This window comes from Stegodyphus dumicola, chromosome 4, assembly GCF_044657685.1.
Source record: "Stegodyphus dumicola isolate Sdum_Otavi_A_Nest chromosome 4, ASM4465768v1".
NCBI lineage: Eukaryota > Metazoa > Arthropoda > Arachnida > Araneae > Eresidae > Stegodyphus > Stegodyphus dumicola.
Genome location: NC_140771.1, coordinates 131057294 through 131083465, shown reverse-complemented (window position 1 = coordinate 131083465; position 26172 = coordinate 131057294). Strand labels below are relative to the sequence as shown.

Sequence of the window (26172 nt, the reverse complement as noted above, 5' to 3'; positions counted from 1 at the left end):
ACAGCTCAAACCATATTGTTGTAATGTCTTGTACAAATTGTTGCATCGCTGATGAGGTTAGAATTCCTCCACATAAAGACAAACAGCATCGTTGTCAGCAGAGGAAGCCTCACCATACAGAAGCATGTTTCTGAGGCCGTATCCTTTTGAAATTTTTCGAACCAGCCTTTGCTGGCTGAAAAGCCTCGTCGTCCTCGAGCAGGTGAATCACTTCTGGCAGTGCTTTTACTGGCTTGAGGTTCGTCAGTACCTTCTTCAGCCTCTTCATTGTCGTCATAGGGCAAGATTTGGTCCTAGAGAGCTTTGGCCTTTGTCCTGACCATATTAGTGTCCAAACACACTGTCTTTTTCCTGCAATCAGCAATCCACAATGCCAGTGCAGCTTCCATTTTTACAATTCTGTTATTATGTGGAGTTACATGTTTTGCTTCTTTATTGAAGGTTATTGAAGCAGTTTTGCGGATGTTTGCTTCCTCTTTCTTGATGTACCACACTGTAGTTTTATTCACCTTGTAATGGTGTGCCACAGATGCATAACTTCTGCCCTCCTTGATCATATCTAAAAGCTTCATTTTTTTGCTGATGGTCATCATCTTCTTCCTCTTGGGTGCCCCAGAGGAAGCTTTCGCAGGAGCACAGCGCTTAGGCGGCATTATAAGGGCTTAATTAATAAAAAAAAGTTATCACCAACACAACACTAAAATACAGTATGCGAGACAGTCAACATCATGGACAGGACTGGCGAAATAAAACAAGAGAATATGCTAGGTGAGGCTGCGATGATGCACAGACAATTAACTCACAGGGATAAATCCACTCGTACTCTCATTGGTCGATGTCGCACCTGAAACCAATCGTGCACCTTTACAAGAGCCCGTGGTATGCACTGAGTCAACTCATCTCTTTCTTTGGTTGCATTTTTTTCATTTTTATTTTTTGATGAATATTTTGAAAAAACCTGCGAAGCACTGAAGCCGCAAAGTGGTGAGGGAACACTGTAATAGTGTTAGACTATGAAGTTACAGTTTCCAATAACAATAAAACCTAAAGAGGGATATGTAGGAATTTCCAAACTGGATACCCATCCCCAACCACAGAATATGCCAAAGAATGATTGGTGTATTTTCGTACTGAGTCATTATCAAACTAGCAGCTATTGTGTGAACACAAGGATTGTATGCATAGACTGTATATATCCTTACAATATAGAATGCAGGAAAAGGTGCCAGCACTTATGTTAAGAAAGAATTTCTAAGGGGATTTAATTCATGTGTCAATAGAAAAAAACATCACACATCCAACTTATTCCTTACCATCCCTTCCCAAGGAATTAAAAAAAAAGAGATAAAATTATTTCAGTGAATTGATTATAACTAGTCAATGTAGAATAACTAAAAATTTAATTAACAAAACTGTTTTAAATTACACAAGCATTATTTAGCATATATAGCTCCATCAACATTATTCATTAGGTCATTTATTTAGAAGTGTGCAAATACTAATCAAATATCACAAGCAAAGCAATGGAAATTAACAAATTTTTCCAACTAAAACTGTTAACATTATTTTCACCTAAATATCACCAAGGATTATCCATGATAAAATGTTTTAGCATATTAAAATATTAAAAACTGTATCTTAAAATACACCAGCATTATTTAACATATGCAGCTTCATCAAACATTATTCATTATGAAATTTATTTAAGAACATTCAAAATACTAAGCAAGCAAAAGAAAATTAATAAATTTTTCTGACTAAAAGTGTTATCATCTAAACATCACCACAGATCACCCACAATAAACCATTTGTATATAAATCTATAAATTTTAGAAATGTGTATTACAACAAAAGAACTCTGACACAAATGTGTGAATCACTAAATATTGCATACATGTGAACACTTACCTTTGCACTGTTAATAATTAGTCTACCTAAGAATAGCTGAACATTTCTGCTGACACTTCTGTCCTCTATTTTCTTTACAATAGAATTCAGCCAAGCTTGTATATCAGTATTCTAAAATCCAAACAATTACTTTATAAGCAAAATAAAATATAAATCAAAAGGAGCAGCAAAATCTTTATTAATAACAGTATCTTTGTTTTAAAAGTAAATAGCTTAGACTACAAATATAATAACACAAATTTCATAAAATTGCATGACTAATAAAAAATTGAAAAATCGTAGCAACACAGATTAAAATAATAATTGCTTAGATTTAAGATCATACATATATTATTTCATCATAAATTAATTCCATGTGAAAGATTTGTGTATTTAATTAATAAAGAAAAAACTTAATATTCAAAATAAGCTGTGCATTTATTTCATTACATCACTTTTGCATAAGGCTTCCAACAAATACTCCCTTAATTTTTTGAGGTCGGGTCTTTGGCCGCTGTAAAAGCCTTGAAAGGATGGGGTATTCTGAACCGAATGCTTTCCCCCTCTTTAAGAAATCACCTCCTATTTGCAACAAGATTCTTGTGTGTAGTTTAATGGATTCTCAGAGGGGTGCATCTATGTCACGAAAGGAAGGGAAGTATAGGGATTACTGACCAGACTTCAAGATACTTTTTGTTAGTGAGGGAAAATTTCATATTACAGTTGTTATGGACTGAGACTACTGGGTGTTACACAGAAGGAAATTTGTAAACCTCTGCTGAAGAAAATGTCATTCTTTTTATTATAGGACGTTACTTTTGCTTTTAAAAAATTTTGTTTGAATTTTAAATTACACTGCAAAACTATGTGTCTAAGTGCTTACAATAATTATTTCTATCATATCTTTATATTAATGTTATGTCAAAAAAATATTTCAACTGTTTGATTATTTCCTTGGACAATTTAAAATTTAACCAGTCTTAGTCTTTTTTTTTTTTTTTTTTTTTTTTTTTTTTTTTTTTTTTTTAACTTTTGTACTGTTAAATTTCCTTATAATTTTAAATTTGTTTTGGTATATATTATCAAATATAGCTATATCTTTGAACTTTCTTCCATACAGGAAATAATTAAAAAATAAACGCTTAACACTGTAAAAATGATCAAAATTAAAGTTCAGTGGAATTGTTAAAATTATGCTCTATAGGCATAATGAAATTTTAACTTTATATAATTGTTCAAAATCTGCTTGATAACATACTATTTAAGGAGGAAACTTTCAGTAAATTAGAATATAACTGGTTTAATTTTACATAAGTTCTTCTAATTAAAATTCAGTTCTTTTCCAAAATTAATGCATAATAAAACAAAAGCTCAAAAACTGTATGTACATATATTTTAGTTTTAAAAATTTGAAGGAAAAGAAAAGTGATTATTTAATCATGTACCATTTTATACTGTTTATTGAAAATTAGTGATATACTTCAGGTATTAATAACAGAATGAATTTACGTCATTAAAAATGTCAAATTATTTAGTATGCAAACTCATAATTCAAAATGTAAATTCCCTTTGTCTTTTTTTTTTTTTTTTTTTTTTTTTTCCCTATTTGTCTAAAACTAAATTCCCAGCCTCACAAAGGGAACATGTTCACTCGGGTATCAAAATTTAGGTAATACAGTCAAAAGTCTTTAATCTGGACGTCCGTAATCCGGAATGATCTATAATCCAGACAAACTTTTTGCGCATGCATAAACACATAATGCGTATACGCATGCGCATAATACGTTTACGCATGCGCATAATACGTTTACGCATGCGCATTTAATGTTTAACGGACGGTATAAGCTAAACTAAAATTATCTAATTATCTATTTCAGTTAATGTTGCAAATTGCGTTGTTCCTTAATCTTCTAATTGGATCCGGCTTATTATTTTTTGAAGACTGTTAGAGGAATTTTATAAAAGCTTGAACTTTTGATTATGTCAAAAAGAATTTCCGATTCTGGAGCTGCCAAACGATCTACAAAGTGAAAGCATGTTTCGATGTCCATCAAATAAAAAGTGGAATTGCTGCAAAAAAATGGATAAAGGCATATCCTTTGTTTCTCTGACCATTCCGAAATCTGTTTATCAATTTCATGCTGCTCTGTGGGAAGAGGGGGGATGTTGCGGCATGCAATGAACTGGAAGTTGTATCAGCATTATCTTCAGGGCAGATGTTTTTATTTTATTCGGCTTATAATTCCTTACTAAATGTAGTATTTCATCTCGATGTACTCCATCTTTGATATGATTTAAATCAAATTCCTCGTCATTATAAATATTACGAATACACATCAAATAGTTTTCTGGTTGCAATTTTCTAATTTCGACTATGCGTAATGTATGCTTTCCGCATGTACGCATTGAAAGTGTTGGCATTGGTGATAAAGGCAAAGCATATTTTGCTTCCCTTAAATAAAGCTAAGACTAATCTAAATAAAATTCATGCTTTATTCCGTAAATTTAAAAAAAAAAAAAAAGCTAACATCTGTAGCCTTTACATTTAAAATCATTGAGTGAAAAAAAAACTAGCACAATGCTAACTCATAATACCAAGAGAACAAGACATTCGGCAATACCGGCGTACATATACATAATACTCGGCCAACCCGCCGATCTTAACGGCACTGGCCAATCAGCGGCAACTACGTTAGCTTACCGCCGATTGACCTCCGATCAAAATTTGCATGTAGAAAACTAAAGCCAACAGAAAGAAATGTTTAATAAAGTAAACAAATAAATATTAAGTTTTTTTTTTTTTTTTTTTGTAAATTTTGATACCCTTTAGATCATAATTCCTCTTTATTTCATAAATTACGGTTTCATATTTTTAATTTTATAATTTCTGCATGCCATCTCACCAGATTTAAACTGATGACCTATAATCTGGAAAAACCGATAATCCAGAATGGCCAAAGTCCCGACAAGTCCGGATTAAAGACTTTTGACTGTACTTTGACTTAGTACAAAGAGTTTTTCAAATTGAAGGGAAAATTGTTTGTTATGCATAGTATCTGCAAAAACTGTAGAACAAAAGTTACACGATAATTAGTTGTTGTCTTTAATACTGTATTATATTATTCTATATTATGCTACATAATTTAGCACATAAAGAGAAATTTCCAGATAATTTCAGGTGCCCAGTCAGCAAAATTCTCTCCTGTTTGAAATCGTCGTCGCATGTGAATTTTTCTATTTCCTCTATCGTCTAAACCAGTTCGCTTCAACTCCAGACTGTCTTTGTAGCAGCTTTGACATCAACCATGGTGACATATTTTATATGGTGGAATTTAAATTCTACGATACATTAGCAAGTATCTTTACTTGCAGTTACTCAAAAAAACTTCATTGTCAGGTCATGCAAAATCTAAACTGACACAGTTGAAGTAACTGTTTTCCCCTTTTTTATTGAAAATTTGACAGCTATTCATTGGTTTCATTAACACCTCAGTCATTATGCTGTCCTATTGAAACTATTTCATAACTGAGTGCCCTAGGTATGTCCCCAGAAATTTGTCCTTGAATGTAGTTGCTGAGATATATGTCTAATGAATGACAAAGGCATTCAATCAGTTAAAAGATCAAGGTTCAGAAATTCAGATGGCGAACATGTGTTGTCTTAGAACAATGATTTGTACATTATTTGAGACCTTTTACATCCTGTTTGTATTTTCGAAGCTCAATGGACAGTGACATTTCACTAGGGTTCCCACCTCTCCCGGAACTGAGTCCTGAAAATTAAAATCTCCTGGCTCCCCGAAGGAATTTAAAATAAATATTACTCTCCTGGAATATCAAGTTTCTCGAAAATAACAACACGATGTGCACGGACGAAATGGTTCAGAGCATTGAAAATCACACAATCGCGCACAGCAGCCAAAGAAGATCTATGTCAATAAGTATTCTTTGCTGCAGCAATCTAAGGTGAGCAGTGAGTAAGCGCATTATGGGATAAGTCATGATTTAATGCCGGCATGTCGCGTGCAAGCGTCCTCATCTCGCCTCACCCTCTCATTTTCAATCCATTCTTTCATTTAGTCTGCAGTTAGCTAGCTATTTACAAACAAGGGCATATTTTGAAATTATTTAAATGCTTTCATAATAATGTCTAGTGAAAAAAACGATTCTGATTCTGCAAGTAAACAAGTACCACACACACACATACACACACACACACACAAAAAAAAAAAAAAAAAAAAAAAAAAAGACAAAATATTTGACGTCGTTTCGAGACAAGTGGTTAACTCAATTTGATTAGCTTATGAAGAGAGACAACTTTAATGGAGAATGTAAAGTATGTCGGAAGACGGTTAATATTAAGTACAGTCAAAAGTCGTTAATCCGGACACCCATATTCAGGAATGATCTCTAATCTGGACCACAAAGCTACAAACTTTCTGCGCATGTGTCAATGGATAATGCGTTCACGCATGCGTCAATGGATAATGCGTTCATGTATGCACGTAATACGTTCATGCATACACGTTTAATGTATAACGGACGGTAGCCAAGCTAAAATTGTCTAATTATCTATTTCAGTTAATGTTGCAGATTGCGTTGTTCCTTAATCTTCGAATTGGATCCGGCTTATTATTTTTTGCAGACTGTTAGAGCAATTTTATAGAAAGTAAGTTCGAACTTTCAATTATGTCAAAAACAGTTTCAGATTCTGGAGCTGCCAAAGAATCTACAAAGCGAAAACATGTTTCGATGTCCATCAAACAAAAAGCGGAAAACAAATAAAGTAAACAAATAAATATAAAGTTTTTTTTTTTTTTTTTTGGTAAAATTTTATATCGTTTAGATCATAATTGCTCTTTATTTCATAAATTATGGCTTCACATTTTTAATTTTATAATTTCTGCATGCCATCTCACCAGATTTAAACTGATGATCTACAATCCGGAAAAATCGATAATCCGGAATCGCCGAAATCCAAACGAGTCCAGATTAAAGACTTTTGACTATACGAGGATGTTAGAGCTTTAACTGTACATTCCCAAAGCAAGAAGTACCAGTCATTAATATTCAATCAGTTTTGAACTTTTTCATGAAGAATTCTTCAGAAGAACAGGACAATATATCAGCAACTGAAATTACTTCAGTCTATCATAGGATTAAGCACCATCACACTTTTAATAGCTGGGATTGCACAAATTGTATAGCACTTTATTTCCAGATTCTTCTTTGCCAAAAACGATTTCTCGTGGTAGAACAAAATGTACAAGTATTTGTTAGAGAGTGCTTGCTCCTGCAGCTCAAAAAATACTTTTAAACAAGATTAAGGAGGCAGAGATTTTTTCAGTTCCGACTGAAAAGAAACTTTTTTTCCTCTCCCGGATTTTGACAGCCAAAAGGTGGCAACGCTACATTTCACAAATGCTTTTCTAATCCATCTTACTTCAAAATTATTTGATCATGAAATCAAGACACTGATATGGAGTTATCTTTTAAAATAACAGTACACCTGGAATTTGATGGCTAGGCATGAGCCCCAAGGAGAAACACAATGAAAAAATTCCTTGCTTCTAAAAAGGCAAAACTTTTCAACTGAGTGACTAGTTTTAGTGTATTTATGATTTCCAGGTTACAGACTGAAATTGTAAAACTATTTTTGTTTCTTTGACACAAAATTTACATTTATTTTCTTGTAATTTGTTTGAATAACAGTACCATCACAGTAAGGTCACTTCAGCATAAACAAATTTATATATGAAAATACAGACAGACAGAACTGATACGAATGTAAGAAAAACTGCTTGTACATGTATACCAGTAGGTGAGAATTTATATTTGTTTATGGAAATGTATACCTACATATCCATGTAGTATGTATGTCTGCATTGATATAATATGGTATAAGTGCAGTTATGTGCATAAAGTGGAAAGCATGTGTACCCTTAAATGGGAATAAAATATATACAGACACGTGCATGCACACAGGAACACATATGCATTTATATGTATGTGTTTGCGTGTGGATTTATGCACACGTATATAAACATACAGATATATGTCTGTATATATATTTCATCATCAAGCTTTTGAAGAAGTTTCCGTATTTCTTCTTCAGTCAGACCTCTTTTCCTTTTAATAACACTTTACGAACAAATTAATGGTATGAACGGATTCGTAATAAACGGAATCATAATGGCATCAACAATTTCGTAATAAACGGAATCATAACGGCATGAAAGGATTCGTAATAAAGGTAATCAAGACATAACTCATTCATAAAGTAGGGAGTGTCTACATATCCCAATATATACATTTTACAGTAATTAATCAATAATTTGGAATGCCATACCTACAAAACACAAACATACAGGTAAAATTCAATAACATTAAAATATCTGAAGATTATATAAGATAGACTTACAGATTGCTCTTCAGATATGAAGCCTAGCTGTTTCATGTGCATAAGCAAAGATGATAAGGGAATCATGCATTCATGTTGATTAAGTTCATCATTCATTTCAACAATGTCTTCAGCATATTTATCCTTTCAAGAGATGGACATAATTTTTAATGTAATATAGCACTTTAAAACAAAGCTATTGCTTTTTGAGTTTATAATAACAATCACACAACACTTTTATTATAAATGAAATTTTAGCATTAAAGTACAGGAAGGAAATGAAAATTCTAAACCTACTAAACACACATTTTAACATAAATTAATCAGTAAAAAATTTTAAATACATATTCTCTACCTGTAAGTCAATAATTAATAACAACAGTTAAAATTTTAAGGTAAGTTAACATCCCAAAAATATTTATTGTTTAATTTTGCTGTAAACATTTTAAAAACTTCTACAGTGTATGCATGTATCAATGATATGAATATTTTCTAATAACAGTTCTATCACTCTTACTTTTTTTTAATTCCTTTATATTTTATATAAAAATTGAAATTACTTCCTTTGATTTAAATGGCATACAAATTAAAAAATTAAAAAACATTAAATATGTAGAATTCTATTACATTAATTTAAAAAAAGATAGATAGATAGATAAAAGGAGAGAGGAAATAAAGATTTTGACGATTAAAATTCGTAATAAAGGTAATTTGAGAAAAATTCACAAATAAACAAAATTTACAAAGCCAAGAAAAAGAGCACAAAGGAATTAAGAGAAAATATCACATTATTCAATGGACTAGGAATTTAGAAGTTTCTAACAGTTTTATAACCACAATTCAAAATAGTTGACAAGCAGAACAATCCTTTAACAAATAACAAAACTACTTTTTAAATACAGTGAAATCCTGACTATTGGTCCAGTCACCTAACTGGAAAGCTCAAGTACTAGAATATTTTCAAATTTTAGATACTTTTTAAAATCTAAAATTCAGGGGGGAAAAAAAGATATTTGTAACTCTGTTATAAAGCATGAACAGCTAAGATCCAAATAAAAAAAAACCTGTTGGCAAACAGTGCAATTTAGCACTAATAAAGGATAAACATGACATAACATTTTGTCTGAATGCAAACCTGATTTATTATCAACAAGCTGGCTTAATTTTTATGTAAAACAATATAAATTAATTGCTGCTTTAATAGCTGTTATAAATTAATTACTGTTTTAATATAAATTAATAGATTTTTAATTGCATTTTCGAAAAAAATTATTCAAATTTGGAACTCCTCTTCAACGGAATAGCATGCAATAGAGTATTTTCAATTTTATGGAATACTGGCATCAAGAAAAGAGCGATTTAAATGGATTACCATTAGCTGTGCAATGTGAAAAATCATGAAAAGTGGTTTAAATATTTTATAGGCTACGTCTATAACTTATATAGGTTGATTAACTAAATAAAAAGCAAACAGTTACCTCAAACTTCTGTTGGAATTACTGGCATAATTTGGCGATATCTCCACCAATTTTATGGTCAGTGGAGTTCTCTGATCAAATGTGATATTTTACTTTGACGTTTATGTCTGAAATGCCCATTTTTACTTTGAAATCTCACATAATTTAAATGTAGGCATTTGATATGCAAGTTCATAACAAATAAAACGAGATTTCACATAGTTTTGGAAAGGAATTTCTTTTCCATTTATCAGGCTTTTCTACGAAGAACTGCATTTTTTATACATTCAATTATCTGGAATTTTTGCATAACAAGAATTCAGCATTGCCTGAACTTTCTGGATAGTCGAGCTTTTACTGTGCATACACACCATACAGCATATGCATTCAATGAAAACAAATAATAAAATTAATGACTACTTAATTTGTTTTTCATATTATTTTACCCTCAAATGTACTGAGTATATTTAAATCCCTGCATACAAGTATCTATATATAAGGCAGAGCCCACAAAAAATGAAATAAAGTGAATATTCAGCAAAACTACATTGACTGCAATGTGTTACACAAATATGGCAAAGCATATTGCAGCTATCTATCTATGAGAAAGGATGCCTTGATCAAAGAGACCAAAAGATGAAAATCTCATACGTGCAACCCACACGACCATCAGAAACAAAAACTGGTATGAGGTACAAATTTTTACAATTACTTCTGGTCGGCCCAAAAAAGTACAAGATTTTTTTTAAAATTCAGATTATTATATTATCTAGTCTAAATCATTTGTCTGCGCTTTACTACTAATTTAGTTTTATTAACCATTTAACAGTTCTTGAAATATCTAAACATCATTCAAAATATTAGCAGCTACTACTATTAAAACTTTCCCAAACCGATTAACTGTATATAAGAAACCTAACGTGAAACTAAATTAATTGTATTATTTTCTGTAGAACGATTCGGCTTTAGGCTCTGTTCAATCATTTGAGATGATACTAAGATTTCAACACTAAATAATAATAAAAAAAATTCTCATCATCACTTTATATTAATACCTAATTTCCAGTATATTAAACATTCCTTACTTTTTTTGGTTCAGAAATAGCCTCTTTAATACCTCGGTTTGGTACAGCATCTGCATTTTCACTTGAAAAAAGCTATGAAGGGAAAAAAAAATTAAAAATGTTTAAATATTATAGAATCATGGATAAAATACAAAGAATAAGTAATGCCCAGAGCACATTAACTCATTTTTTAATAAGCACCATACATACTGAAATAAATTAAGGGCAGGAAATAAATAGTGTATAGTATCACTGTATGCTGGTCTGCTTTCAATAAATAACAAGAGATACATTTAAGTAATGAAACCTCCATTTTGTTATCATCAACATCACAGCTAAAATACTCATTGAAAGGTCTATAGAGCACATGACAATGATGGCTTTGTTTAACCATAATCTGGCCTTAATTTATCATGATAAAAGAATATATGTCTAAAAAGAAACGCAATGTTAGAAAATAATTCTTGGCTACCTCTGAAGGGTCACTTGAATAATGGATCATATTATAAATATTATTATAACACTAATGTCTAATTCATTCAAGTTTAATAAAAAGTTACAAGGATTGTATAGCAGTTTTGTCTTATAAAACAAAGAACAAGAAATAGTTCTTAATGTCCTGTTTTGTACATTTTTAATAACATCTTAATATGAACAGTTAAGGCTATAACCTAAAAATATAAAAATAATGAAATTTATCATAAGGGCATAAAAACATCTCTTTGTTTCAACACTTGGCTCAAATTTATTTATGATATTAATAAATGTTCAAATTGAAAACCTCTTAGCAAATAAAAAATTTTGAGGCTAATAATGATAAATGATCTTGCATAATGAATTAAATGTCTACTTAAAAAGTACTGATAAATTACTTTTAGTTTGATTTAAAAAAAGGTGAGGTTCTTAAATACATTTTGAATAAAGAAAGTTATTGCAGAAGAATTCAGTAATGAAGTTTGCTTATCAATATTATTGAAAAATTTCATTATCATGAAAATAAATTTAGATTTCCAGATTATTCAAAATGATTTAATTTTGCTTTTGTACATTATTTATTTAAATGCAAGGACTAGCAAACTATGAAGTTTAAACAAAATGTCTTTCCAGTATTTAGCCTTATTCACTTAAAACAGTAAAAGGGTAACTTAAAACAGTAAAAAAACTGAACACGAGAATATCAGCTGTCTAAAAAAAAAATGAATGACTGCAATATCAATTTCTTATTCAATAAAAAAAGGGCCAGTAATTCTGAAAGAATTCTTCAATTTATAAAAAGTCTGCAAAGCTACAGAAAATGGACATATGATACTTTAAAAACTGTTGGTCATATGACAATATAGAAATTCTTAATATATTGATAGACACCATCATTATATTATCATTTTAAAAGAATAATATTGAACTTTAGAGGTTAAGCATTGATACTGTAAAAATACACTGTTGCATTCTGCTCAAATTATATATGCTAACAACATATCAGATTACATGCTTAACCTGCAAGCACGCACGCTAGGTATCTTATACTCGGAGGCATATTCTTTGTCCCTTATCTCAAAACCCCTTTCCTGGAAATGGATGAAACCTTTTGTAGCTGAATTCAAGGTCACATTCATGAAGCTGGTAAATCTGTGGAGTGATTCTTCAAATACTTTTCTAGGAATTGCACCGTTTGGATATGTGACACTCACGCCCCTTCTTGCGTCTCAGATTTTCACCCTCACTTTCTTAGTTAGTCAGCATAGCGCAGCATCTACACTCAAGAGCCAAAACATTATGACCAGCCCTACATTTTACGATGAATGCGGCTGAATGACGTGGAAGGCAAGTGATCAGGTGGAAACGGTATTTAACTGCTGCTGGAGAGTCTGAAGAATCATTCTTTCACTTACTTCTGTGTCTGATGGGAAAGGCTGTGGATCTAAGCGACTTTGATAGAGTGCAGAATGTAATGGCTCGAAGGCTCGGAACAAGCATTTCCGAAACTGCACAACTCGTGGGTTGTTCGCGATCTACAGTTGTTAGTATGTATGAAAAGTGGATGAATGACGGTGAAACCAGCAGAAGACGACATGGTGTTGGACGTCCACACGCTATCAAAGGAAAAGGTCGTCGGAGACTGTCTCGCATGGTGAAGCAAAACCGGAGCCAGACAGTGGCTCAGCTGACAGTCGAATACAATTCAGGGCCAAGTAGAAAAGTATCGGAGCACACTGTTCAGCAGACACTGTTGGATATGGGGCTATGCAGCAAACGTCCCACATGTGTGCGTTTGCTAACCATGCATCATCGCCGCCTGCGCTGGGCCCGGGAACATCGCTACTGGTCCATGGATCAGTGGGAGAGAGATGCCTGGTCAGATGAATCATGGTTTGTCATTCATCACGCCGATGGCCGTGTCAGGATACGCCGTCTTCCAGGCAAACAGTTGCTCCCTCAATGCACAGTAGGTCATACACAGGCCGGTGGTGGCGGTATTATGCTCTGGGGGACATTCTCTTGGGCGTGTCTGAGACCTGTGGTTGTGGTAGAGCAGACCATGAATGCTACAGGGTATCTGAACATCATTGCGGACTAGTTGCACGCTTACATGGCCTCTGTTTTTCTAGCTGGAAATGGAATGTTCCAACAGGACAACGCCCGTGTCATAAGGCTACAATTGTGTTGCAGCGGTTCCAGGAACATGATGCTGATTTCCAGTTAATGTCCTGACCTCCTAACTCACCGGATGTCAATCCAATAGAACACATTTGGGATGTCATGGGACGGCAGCTCAGAGGTCAAAGACCACCAATTCGCAATATCTCGGATTTGTGTGACCGTTGCTATAACATCTGGTACAATCTGTCTCCGGCCATCTATCAAGGATTTGTGGCATCCATGCCAAGGCGGTTTGAAGCTGTGTTGCATGCCAAAGGTGGCCCAACTCGTTATTGACAGGTGGTCATAATGTTTTGGCTCTTGAGTGTAAGTTATGATAAAGAAATGGAAAAGGTTGAGAAATATGCTAGAAACCATTTCAACATATAATGAAACGTTTAGGGAAGAGGAGGAAGAATTAATAGATGAAGAACACAGCAGCAATTATAATTCATCAACAGACAGTGATACAGACACTGAATTAGATAGCGAATTAGAAAATCAATGAAATGATAAAAATTATGTTGGTAAAAATGGCTTGGTATGGAAGAAAAACAACTGAACAAATATTAGGACTAGTTCTAAAAGCATTATCCTTAAAATTCTAGGAAATACTGGTTATTCAAAAGTGGAAGATTACTCAAATCAACAGCAGCAGCAAATCATGCTCCCTTTGAAACTAAAAATAATTTCAGGAGATTGCCACATGGAACCACCATCTAAAAAGATGAAAAACGTTTACAGAAGATGCACTGAGTGCCCTAAAAACAAGGATAGAAAGACATCGTTTCTGTGCGAGAAATGTAATATCAGTATTTTTATAGAGTATATGTGTTCAGTCTGCAAGAGATGTGCAAAATAATTGTATGTTAAGTACTTCATTTATTATATTCTTTAAAATATTCTTAAGTTCATTGTTTTTTATGTTAATCCACATTTATATTCATATTTATATTATTAATGTAATTTAAAACATGTTAATTGCTTTCAGGTATGACATACCCAGCGCGCCTTCTTGTGTTCGTAATTTTGCCGCACATGCTCGCGGGTTAAAATCATAGATTTATACAAACACATATAGCAAGATTTCAATCAATACAAATTTCAAAATGTGCACCATACATGTTATACTTCAGTATTTATATTTAAGTTTTACTAACCAAATATTATTTATTTTGCAACTTTGCTATTTGCCTCATTTCGCCACAAGGTTTGCTAATTTCAAAATTTATGTGGTTTTGAGTGGCAATTAATTTTAATGTAAAGTTAGAAATGCTGTACATAACTGTACATAAGGATTTTCATATGCCTAGCACTACTGAATTGCCATGAAAAGTTTCGTTCTACATTGGTAACTCCAATTCCGTCTTGAACTAAGCACTGTACAGCAAAGATAGATTCAGTTTGGCAAGTTGAAGGCTTGAATTTCTATTGCGCTCTTAGACGAAACCTGTAGCTTTTACTAAAAAGAGATTAAATTGTTTCAATTTATAACAATTTAAGAAAGTTTAAGCCAGATCCAGGTGAGTAGTAAATGTGTGTTGTATATTTTTATTTTAAGCTTCACTGTTGAGATAGAATAAATTTAATGTTATCTTAGTCTGTTTGTTTATATGAGTTAGAAATTTTTGTGAAGAAAGTCACTCTTAGAATCCCCGCGACACCTTTAATTGATTGTAATTGAAATAGCTAAATTTAATGGAGCCCAAGACAAGTGTTACAACATGTCAAGAAATGTAAATGAGAGAAAGGAAAAGAAAATACACTCACTCATCACATTCAAACTGCCTTATTAACTGTCAACTGTTAAATTCATTTTTTTTTTCATTCATTGAGTTATATATAAAGTATTTCTCCCACCTTCTTAGCGTGCCTTCATGGTGTAGTGGTTGTGCACACTGGGCCAGTATTCCAGAGGTCCACAGTTCGATTCCCGGTGAAGGCGTTGTTAATTTTTCATCTTTCCTGCTTCTAAAATACCTAATGTCTCTACAGTGGCACCCAAACTAAAAGGGTGTTGGATGATGATCCTCCTTACCCAGAATTTGGTGAAAAACCCCAGTCACCCTTTAAAAGGGGGAGTATATAAGGTATTTCTCCCACCTCCTTAGCGTGCCTTCGTGATGTAGTGGTTCTGCACACTGGGCCGGTTTTCCAGGGGTTCGCGGTTCGATTCCCGGCGAAGGCACTGTTAATTTTTCATCTTTCCTGCTTTCAAAATATCTAATGTCTCTCTCTATATATAATTAATTAATCAAAGTAACCTATTAATTTATATTACACTATACTTTTTAGAAAAAGAAATGTTAAGAATCTAGCTAAAATCTTCCACATACAGGTTCATTTGTTGAAAAAACAAATTTGCTAACATCCTCGGCCAAACTACTCAGAGCTAAATTTTCAGAACCAAAAAGCTCCAGTGAAGATTGTATGCCAGTGGAAACATGGGTTTCAGAATGTTCAGACTCCTTTCGATAAGTGTGGCGAATAGAAACGAATTTCTGTTGCTGAGCTGAAATCTACAAATTAAACACAAAACAAAATTACACACATATATGTAAACAGTAATGGAAATACTAAAAGGAACATATAATTATTAATAATTACCTTCAAAATAAAAAAGCATTTTCGCAATTATAAGACATGTAATTGTTTTATTGTCTTTCATAATTAATATTTAAAAAAAAAACTAAAAATGAAAAAGTATTTAAATTAAACAATACTTGCCTTACAAAAATAAATTTCAATATTGGATTTAATATTAGAAATAAATATTCATTCATGCAAGTAAAATATTTTAATCTGTAAAACATTTAGATCTTATTTATATACCTTATAAAAAATATAAAAAATGTAAATTATAAATCATTTAAATTCTGAACAGCATGACCATTTTTCTTTCATCATGAGATTTGTTTTCTCTTTTTCATGACCTTGTTATTTACATTATTTTAATTTCTTATTTTTTAATGAACTAAACACCATCTTAATGAATGGAAGATCATGAAAAGAAAGACTAAAATAAGTCACTGTACAAATCTAACTAATACATGTGGTTTAATTACAGCTTCTCACATACAAGTCTAAAGGCCACTCGGAAGATTTAAGTCAGAGGATTAAAAAAATTCATTAAATATCTTCATTATTACTGCAAAAGGCTGCATGTTAGAAAATGCTCCAGACACTTTTAAGGAATCAGTCATAGAACTTTGAAAATGTGTTTTCACCAACCTTCCAGATAGTCACAAATTTAGCAATTTCTTGCCAACTTTTGCCAATTTGGTCACAAATTTTTGTCTGAGGCCCCTTATGAATGAAACTGTCTATACATTGTCTTCTAATTGAGCTATTCTTACAATTCTATTTAATAAACAGAAACTTAAATACAAGACATATGGCTACAAAATATATCAAACACAAAATAAGCCATAAAATAGCAATTCTAAAAATAACAAATAAATGAAAGAATACAAAATACTATAACAGAAAATCAATCAAAAAGGATTAAAATATTAACTAATATTTACAATATTGCCCCTTCCTTAAGGACTGGATAACCCAAGCAGTGCACAACCCAAGACAAGATAACTAGTTCTCATTACTGTCTATTACAGTGCAATACCATGGGTTTACAAAAAGATGTTCTTTGTTCAAGCATCACTACATTGTGCAGTTTCTTTTCCACATCAAAGTCGTTCCTGGGATGCCTGTAGCATGGGAGAGAGCCCATGACAATTCTGCAGGTTATAGAGTTATATCCTGCCTTGTATTTGCTTTACATTAACTTGGCAACATATCTCATCTTGATCTTCTCCATGACTGTGTTGATCCTTCCCTTAGCAAATTATTGAACATCTTCTAAACATGTCTTCAGATCTACAGGTACCACTCAAGTGAAAAATGCATATCTAGTGGTCATCTGGACAGCACATCACATGGCAGACAAACATCACAGCCAAAAATCAGAAAAGTCAAAATCGATGGAAAAAATGCAGTGCTCTCATGAATGGCACTTTAGCATGCTAACAGGAATAATGACAGTTTTGGATCCCAGTCCTGGTGGCACTAGGATACAAATAGAAAGAAATGGTACAAGATTTTTCAACTGAATCTCCTACTATGCCATTTGGCCACGGATTTACAGGAGTGGTCTTCTCCATTTTGTAAATTCTATAAATATGAAAATTGCGAAATTTGTTCCCTGGTCAGAATGAATAAAGAGATGCACTGCATGATATGAAATCTAGTCCTCCACCAAGACTTCTGCAACGGTTGAAGCTTCTTGATGAGGGATCGTAAAAGCTTCCAGCCATTTGCTAAAGTAGTCTATGATAGTTAGGATTAACTCGTTACCCTTAGCTGTACATGGTAAAAGGTCCTAGAATGTCCAAAGCAATCTCCTCAAATGAGGCTCAACATTTTAGCCCTGTAATCTTCCTATTGTACATGTACATACGCCTTTTCGAACTCTGAATTTGCACCACTTTCCAACATCTGCCTTGGATTAATTTCAGAAGATACAACTTTATGGAGTGTCTTCATTACACTAAAATGACCTCCAGTCAAGATGCTATTAAGCTCTGACAGAACACTACGCACTCTCGATCTTAGTAAGCTGAGTTGCAATTTTGAAGCTCTTTCCATTATCAGGTTATCAATTCCGTTAATAGCTTTAATTCAGGATCTTTCGCCTAGACCTTTTTCAGTTCTTTGCTCCTCAAATGATCAGTCTCTGATATTAAGGAATCTGTATTAATTTGTCAAACAAATGGAATTTCAAGGACATATTTTAAGTTGGTTTAAGAGCAGTGTTTGCACTTTTCAGCACAAAGTCTTCTTAAAAGTGCACCAGCGTTCCCATGTGAAGTTCTTCGGCAATATCAAATTTCTATGTCATATTTCTGCAACCTGCATCCATCTAGCGACCTGAATATTCAAATTTTTAAATTTAAACAACTTATTGCAGGGGTGTTTGTGGGACCCCAAAAAATCCACTGAAACTTTTACGGACTTACTACCGACATTTTGGAGTTTTGAGAAGGGGGGGGAGAGAAATGAAAAATTACAATTATGAAGTATTGAATGACCTAATTATAAAAGTTCAATGAATTACTTTTTTTGAAAAATTAATAACCATAAATTTTCAAACATATAAACTACTACATTTTATGTAAATATTTTAAATTACCTGAATTAATTCTTTAAAAAAAATTATCTAATTTCTACTGCTTTTTTTTTTTTATTTTCTGATGTTTGTGGGCTTATCTTTCTTTTGTGGTGAACTTCATAATTACAGGAAGGTTGACTTTTATTTTCCTCATTTACAGTTGAAGAAATTTCCTCGAGAACTGCACATGCAGAGGTATAAGCAGTTTGCTTTTCTGCTAATGTAAAAGGTTTTTCAGAGACTTTTATAGGTGACTCATCTGAAATACATGTTTTTAAGTCCTCTTGATATGTTTTCCAACTTCTGTTCATATTCAGTAAGAGATCTTTGTGAATTGGATCAGTCATTGGATTTTTTGAGCCATATTTTTCACATGAGGTTTCTTTAGAAGCCATTAAATCATATTTAATAGTCTGCACTGCATCTAGGGAATCAATCTTAAGAGAGGTTCAATAGTCAGTGACAAGTGTATCCATTAAGTTGAATGCACTTTCCACTAATGGGCCATGGAAGCAGCTAAAGCAGGCTTTGACCAATTTAGCCAATGTAGGATACTTATAATCATTTGTGAAATCATCTTTTAAATTAAAAACTTTAGACCAATATTTATCAATTGTACACTTGACTTGATTTCCACTTTCATCAAATGTGTAGAGCATTTCTTTGGTGATATCAATATCACTCTGGTATAACCTTATTTCAGCTTCTACTTTTGACTTTTCATTATCACTAAAAATATGGGACATAAAAGACGATAATTTTTCAAAAGCTAATATTGTACTGGTTTTACCTCTTAGCTCTGGATCTAATGCTATAAAACTAATTAGATGTGAATTTTTAAGGGGTAATTTCTGTTTCATGTGCTGTACTGTATTAGTATAAGCTTTCATCAGAGAAATTTGGAATTCTTTTGCTATTGGATGATTTTTTGATAATTTCTTCAGGAGAGTGGAAGCTTCTGCATCAGTAAATATTACTTTGCTAGGTAGATGGAATTTTGGATTTGTGACATCAACCTTTAATAAATCATTAAATGTGCACTCTATATTTTCTGGCTTCATAAGAAAAGAGAAAAATTTTGCCATCACTTTATAAATACTGGAATGTATTAAATGAAGCATTGGTTTTTTTGTTTCAAATAATTTAATATATGTGTCGAACTCTGGTAATACTGCTGAATATAATGCCATATGCAACAAAGTTTTGTTTTGCATAACAAATAACCCATTTAGTATTCTTTTTTTTCCGAGCCAAAGCATCCTTTGCGAGTTGTTGGGAATGCAAGCAAGAATACATCCCTTCAACAATTTTTTCTGAGCTGCAGAAATATTTCTTTTATTGTATACAGTTTCAACATAAGAAAAATAATTCAGTTTTATCCAAGTAGTGAAAATAAAATGCAATAAGAGCATCCCACAGATCTTTGATTCTTTCTAAAACACATAAAATGTACACCTACCTATAGAGATGGTCTGGTCTCTTCAAGGGCTTAAGTTTTTTAATGGCAAGGGATTCACAGATTTTGAAAAAATTTTCTCTTTTACTGAAGCTTTTCATATCAAAATAGATGTCATCAAACAAATCTTCTAAGTATCTATCAAAACATGAAGCAAATTTTTTTGCACAGTTATTAGCTGTGTAACATGTGTCACCATCAATATCTAATAAGTGGGGTGCTTTGTTTGATCGTAGTCTGGTTTCAACACCCTTTTTTTCCACGCATGGTGTTACACGAGTCCATTAATACACTAATTAAGTTTGCCCATGGAATATTATTATCTTCAATAGTATTAACAACTGCTTTAAAAACAGCTTCTGAATTGCAAGACTCCATCTTTAGAGATGCAAAATGATGAATTACAACTTCATTTTGATTGTTGTCATAAAACTGCACCAATATTGCCAGTATAATTTCTTGAGCATTGCTAGTACTTTCATCCAAATTTAGAGAAAATAGAGTCTCCTTTAAAGTTTTAATGATATTTTCCTTAATAGTTTTTGCAAGCCCATATTTCATCTTATAACATGTAGTAGTAATGGACATTTCCAACGAGTTTAGTGCCGTCTGATCGCGGCTCAACTGTTGAGTTCAATTAAATTGGGAGCTACATTGAAAGAAAGAGAATTCTCGGCGATACACGAAGTTATTAATACATCTTGGCATGCTTTTCTTGTCACTATATCCAATGGCCGAGCATCAGTCTCCAGTAAGTCATCAGTATTTTTTGAATTAGCATAATTACTTAAAGTCATTGAATGTCTAATGCACTTTGAATATTTTATGTGCGTCACAGTTTTAGAATGATTTGTGAAAGCCTTGAATCCTTCCCCACCATACTTCAGCAGTGACTTACAAAAAACACAATATGCTTGTCCAGCAACATTTATTTTCTTGCACCATGTGCCGATGGTATCCCCATTACCATCTCTCCGTTCAATCCAATTCCACCTAAATGCATTCCAGACACCTTCTTCTAATTGTATAATATCACTATTTATATCGAAAAATTTTACACAGCGGAGAAAAAAAAGTTGAGAAGCGATCAATGACAAATAGCTAATACGGCGAAAAATCCCCCTTCTCTACTTATTGGCGCCATGCACGGAGAGATAAGACCTTTGAACCCAGAGTCACGTGATCGCACATCTGTTCGAACGAAGTCTCTCCCTTTTTTTTCTGCAAGTCTGCCGCGCCTACTTGCCAAAAAGAATCCAGAAGAGAATGTCCGAGAACCGGGGGAACGAGTCATAGCTCGCAATAAGGAAAGAACAAAAAAGAAGTTTTTCCCCCCTTTTCACGCATTATCACTGCCTTTGGAGAAAGAAAGGAAAAGTTTTCACCACACACACTGACCTTGCGTTTTCTGCTTTCAAAGCAAACAAAATTACCCAGATCAAAATAAATAATTCATTATTATTCCTACTTCCTTTTGAATGACGATCCCCGGAATTTCCGGGTATCGAAGTTCAAAATCCCCGGAATTCTGGGGTTTCCCCAGAGCACAAACACCCCTGATATTGAAACATGGTTAGTGGACAACATGAATTTCTGGCCGTAGAAATAGTGGTGGAAATATTCTGCTTCCTTCATGATGGTTAATAGCTCTTTCCTGGTGACAAAATAATTCCTTTCTGGTCTAGACAGAATTTTACTGAAATAGGCAGACATACCCTTGGCCTTCAAGTTCTTGTGATGCTTTCGTGGTGTGGTGGTCTGCACACTGGGGGCATATTCCAGAGGTCCGCAGTTCGATTCCCGGCAAAGGCGTTGCTCATTTTTCATCTTGCCTGCTTCCAAAAATACCTAATATCTCTACAGTGGCACCCGAACTAAAAGGATGGTGGATGATGATTCTCCACACCTACTAGGATTTGGTGATTGGATCCCCTAAAAACCCCAGTCACCCTTTAAAACGGGAAGTATATAAGGCATTTCTCCCCCCCTTCTTAGCGTATCTTCGTGGTCTAGAGGTCTGCATGCTAGGCACATATTCCAGAGATCCGTGGTTCAATTCCCGGAGAAGGAGTTGAAGGCTTGTTTCACTTCAGTATTGCTTCCAAAGCGCCTTTCCCCGAGATTTTTCTTCAATCTCGTGCATTACCATGAAGATGGCAATGACTTTCTGTTTTGGATTATGACGGGGGATGAAACGTGGGTCCACCATTTCATGCCAGAATTGAAGGCCGCATCTGTGGAGTGGAAACATCCGTCATCACCTGTCCGAAAGAAGTTCAAGACAACTCCCTCTGCAGGTAAAGTGCTCCTCACAGTTTTCTGGGACGCCCAAGGAGTTTTGTTGCTGGACGTTTTGGAGGTTGGAACCATCAATGCTACACGCTACTGTGACACCCTGTCGAAATTGAAAGAGGCGATTCAGAAAAAGCGGCCTGGCCTTCTCACATCTGGTGTTCTGCTGTTGGATGACAACGCCAGACCACATTCGGCGACGGCAAAGCAAAACCATATTGCAACTCTTGTTTGGGTGCACCTACACCATCCACTGTACAGTCCTGATCTCGCACCAAGCGACTTCCATCTGTTTCTGGCTTTGAAGAAAAATCTCGGAGGAAGGTGCTTTGGAAGCAATACTGAAGTGAAACAAGCCGTTCAACGCTTCTTCCATATGCAAAGCCCTGATTTTTTTCCTGGAGGGCTTTTTGAAGCTTATCAAGCGATATGACAAATGTCTCAATGTACTTGGTACCTATGTGGGAAAATAAAGGTATGTCATATCTTTAATGTCTCATTCTATTTTTTGACTTTCATACACAACTCTGACCACAGTCGACAGAGGAAACTTATTTTTCAACTTACCCTAGTATATTTTTGAAATATAGTAGAAAGAAATAACATAATCTTTTTATAACAAATCTACATTACATGCTTATTTACTTGACTAACTAAACTGTTGCCATTCAGCAAAAAACAAAAAGAGCTACACATGAATATTAAGGAACATAGAGTCTATAATTATAGCATTGCTTTGGCAGATACAATATCATAAATATAAAATAAAATTTATTTCTAACACTCCTCCTTGCCAAAGTATTCCTAAAAAAACTTTCACTTAAATTGATTAAATACAACCTTCAAAAATGAGAAATTAAAAAAAAAAAAGGAACTTGCAGTAACTCTTCATAACTGAACAATAAAAAAAGAAAAAAAAAATTGGTAAAAGAAATTTACAAGTGTTATGAGCATACACAAGCACCTTTTATATTACACATGGCAGGGCTATTTGTGAAAACCTAAATATTTTCTCAAGTTGGTTAACACTGTCCTTGAAATGCTTTTAGTTAGAAGATCAGCTATGTTTTCCTTGGAATTTAGATATTCCAATTTAATCACACCTTGTTCAGTATAGTCATGGATGAAGTAATGCTTGATGTCCATGTGCTTACTGCATTCAGATGTAGTTTAGTTTTGTGCAATGAACATATCTGCTTGTTTGTCTATTTTTATAACTCAGGGCAATGGGATACACTTCAACATCCCCAGTTCCTTCAACAGTCCCTTTATCCATAAAACTTCCTTTGCAGCACGGCCAGCAGCCACATATTCAGCTTCAGCCGATGACAGGGCAACAGTAGACTGCTTCTTACTGCACCAAGATATTGCAGCACCACCTAAGATCAAAACATATCCACTGAAAGACTTTCTGTCGATCTTGTCAGCACCCCAGTCAGTATCAGAGAATGTTTCAAGGGCTCTTCCTGTCTTTCTGAAAGTAAGGGATAGATGTTTGGTCTCTTTAAGATAGCGGAAAAGATGTTTAACACTTCTCCAGTGAAATTCAGATGGCCTCTTATTAAACTGGTTCATATAGGTTGCACTAAATGCAATATCAGGACGTGTTCCGCAAGCAAGGTATAATAAGCTATCTATTGCTTGCCTATATGGAATTTGGTCACTTTCTGCTTTTATACCTCTCCACTCTTCATCATCTAGCTTTTGGTGTTTTACAAAATGACCCATGGGTGTTGATGCTCCCCTGACTGATTCTAATTTGAACCCTTCCAGAATTTCTTCTATGTAAGCTGTTTGATCTAATGTTAAGGTGCCATCAGTATGCTTCTGGATCCTCATAGATAGTATATTCATTTGCTTCACCAAGGTCTCTCGCTTTGCACAACTTTGCACAACTTATGCTTAAATGTGGTTATTTCTTCTAGGGTCCCAACAATTAACATGTCATCTACATAGATACCAAGATATAATGCTTTGTTTGGATGGTAATAAATGTAGAGATCACAGTTTGAGCGTGACAATCCACAATTCTTCAAGAAAGTATCAAAGCATGCATTCTATTGTCTTCCTGATTGCTTTAAGCCATACAAGCTTTTCTTTAAATGGCACGCTAGATGCTCTTTACCTTGCTCTTGAGATCCTTCAGGTTGTGCCATGTATAGATGGAGGAGAAAATAATTTGAACACCTGAGAAAAAATATGAGATATTTCCCACCTGCAGTACAGCCGTGCCACCTGCAACAGAAGTCTGCCACCTAGTCAGCATGAAGAGGAAGTTATCAGTCTCTCAACAGCGATCACCTGCATTGCATGCTTCGATCGAACTGTCTGTGAGAAGTTAAAAAGTCAGACCTGCCAGAGTTCCAAAGAGGAATGATAATTGGAGTGCGTTTAAGTGGAGCATCGGTTACGGAAACAGCAAACCTTGTGGGGTGTGCAAGAAGTAGGGTATCAGCCGTTATGACAGCGTACACGAAAGAGGGTAAGACGATGTCTTCAAAGCACAACTGTGGCCGAAAGTCAAAGCTGTCTGAGAGGGATAGATGGGTCTTGAAGTGCATAGTAGCCTGAAGGCACAAGCAATCATTATCCGAGATAACATCCGAAATGAACAGTCATTTCCAAGACATTGTTTCGACAAAAACTGTCAAAAGGGAACTTACGTCTGCGTACATTTATGGCAGAGTGGCAATTCGTAAACCCTTGGTGACAATAACTAATGCTTTCAAGTGCCGCCAATGGTGCCGAGATCACAAAGGCCGGCCCCCACAGCAGTGGCAACAGGTAATATGGTCAGATGAATAGTCATTCACCCTATATCAGACGACCGGACACGTTTATGTCTGGAGAACGTCCAAAGAAGCGTTTCATGCCGACCGCCTCTTTCCGACTGTGAAGCATGGGTTGGCGCCATTATGGTATGGGGTGTGATATCTTGGTGCAGTCTTGGGCTACTTGTTATTCTGCATGGGAGGATCACATTCAATCATTATCTAATCATTCTAGGGTATCATCTCCTTCCTTTAATTCAAACTGTATTCCCTGGGGAGCAACCGCTTTTTCAAGACAACAACACCCCTATCCACATTGTTATGTGTATTCAAGAATGGTTCGAAGAGCATAACGATACAATTGAACATCTCGCTTGGCCACCTCAGTCTCCGGACTTGAATATTATTAAACATTTATGAGCATATTTGGAGTCCAAACTTCATTCCCTATTTCCACCTCCATCCGGACTTTCAGAATTAAAGACTGCTCTACAGGAGTAATGGCTTAATATTCCTTTAAATATTGTCCATGACCTTTATGCATCTATTACCCATCGCATTCAATCTCTACTTCAGTCAAAGGGAGGTCCAACCCCCTATTAATAAAGATTTTCCATTATTTCACAGGTGTTCGTATTATTTTGTCCTCCATCTGTATATGTCTTCCTTGAGTAAGACATTTAGATGCGCAGTAGTGATGTCCATTTGATAAATTTCCATTTGTAACTTGACAGCAAAGGCTAGAAGGATTCTTATATATTTTATCTTTACATCAGGGAAGAAAGTCTCTGAAAAATCTCTACCAGGGACATGTGAGTAGCCTTTAGCTACTAATCGAGCTTTAAATTTGATTATTTATCCTTCTACATTTTGTTTTTCTTTGAATACCCACTTGCATCCTATGGGTTTGTTGCCAGCTGACTTTGGAACCAATTCCCATGTCTGGTTTTCGTACAAATTAGACAATTCTTCCTTCATGGCTTCTTTCCATATCTCTGCATTTGGTGAACTTATTGTTTCTTTTACACTTGATGGGTTCTT

General features: G+C 34.2%; 1 protein-coding gene across 4 annotated transcripts in view; it reads right to left on the bottom strand.

Moving 5' to 3' along the window:
- The window catches only part of LOC118204935 (DNA-dependent protein kinase catalytic subunit-like), a 601004-nt gene that overhangs the window by 291184 nt on the left and 283648 nt on the right, over nt 1–26172 (bottom strand). For all 4 annotated transcript variants that reach the window (XM_085815460.1, XM_085815459.1, XM_085815458.1 and 1 more), the window contains 4 exons: nt 15782–15964; nt 10830–10901; nt 8309–8431; nt 1909–2019 (listed from right to left, as the gene is read on the bottom strand). In XM_085815460.1, coding sequence (XP_085671586.1) covers nt 1909–2019; nt 8309–8431; nt 10830–10901; nt 15782–15964 — 489 coding nt within the window. The remainder of the gene's footprint in view (nt 1–1908; nt 2020–8308; nt 8432–10829; nt 10902–15781; nt 15965–26172) is intronic.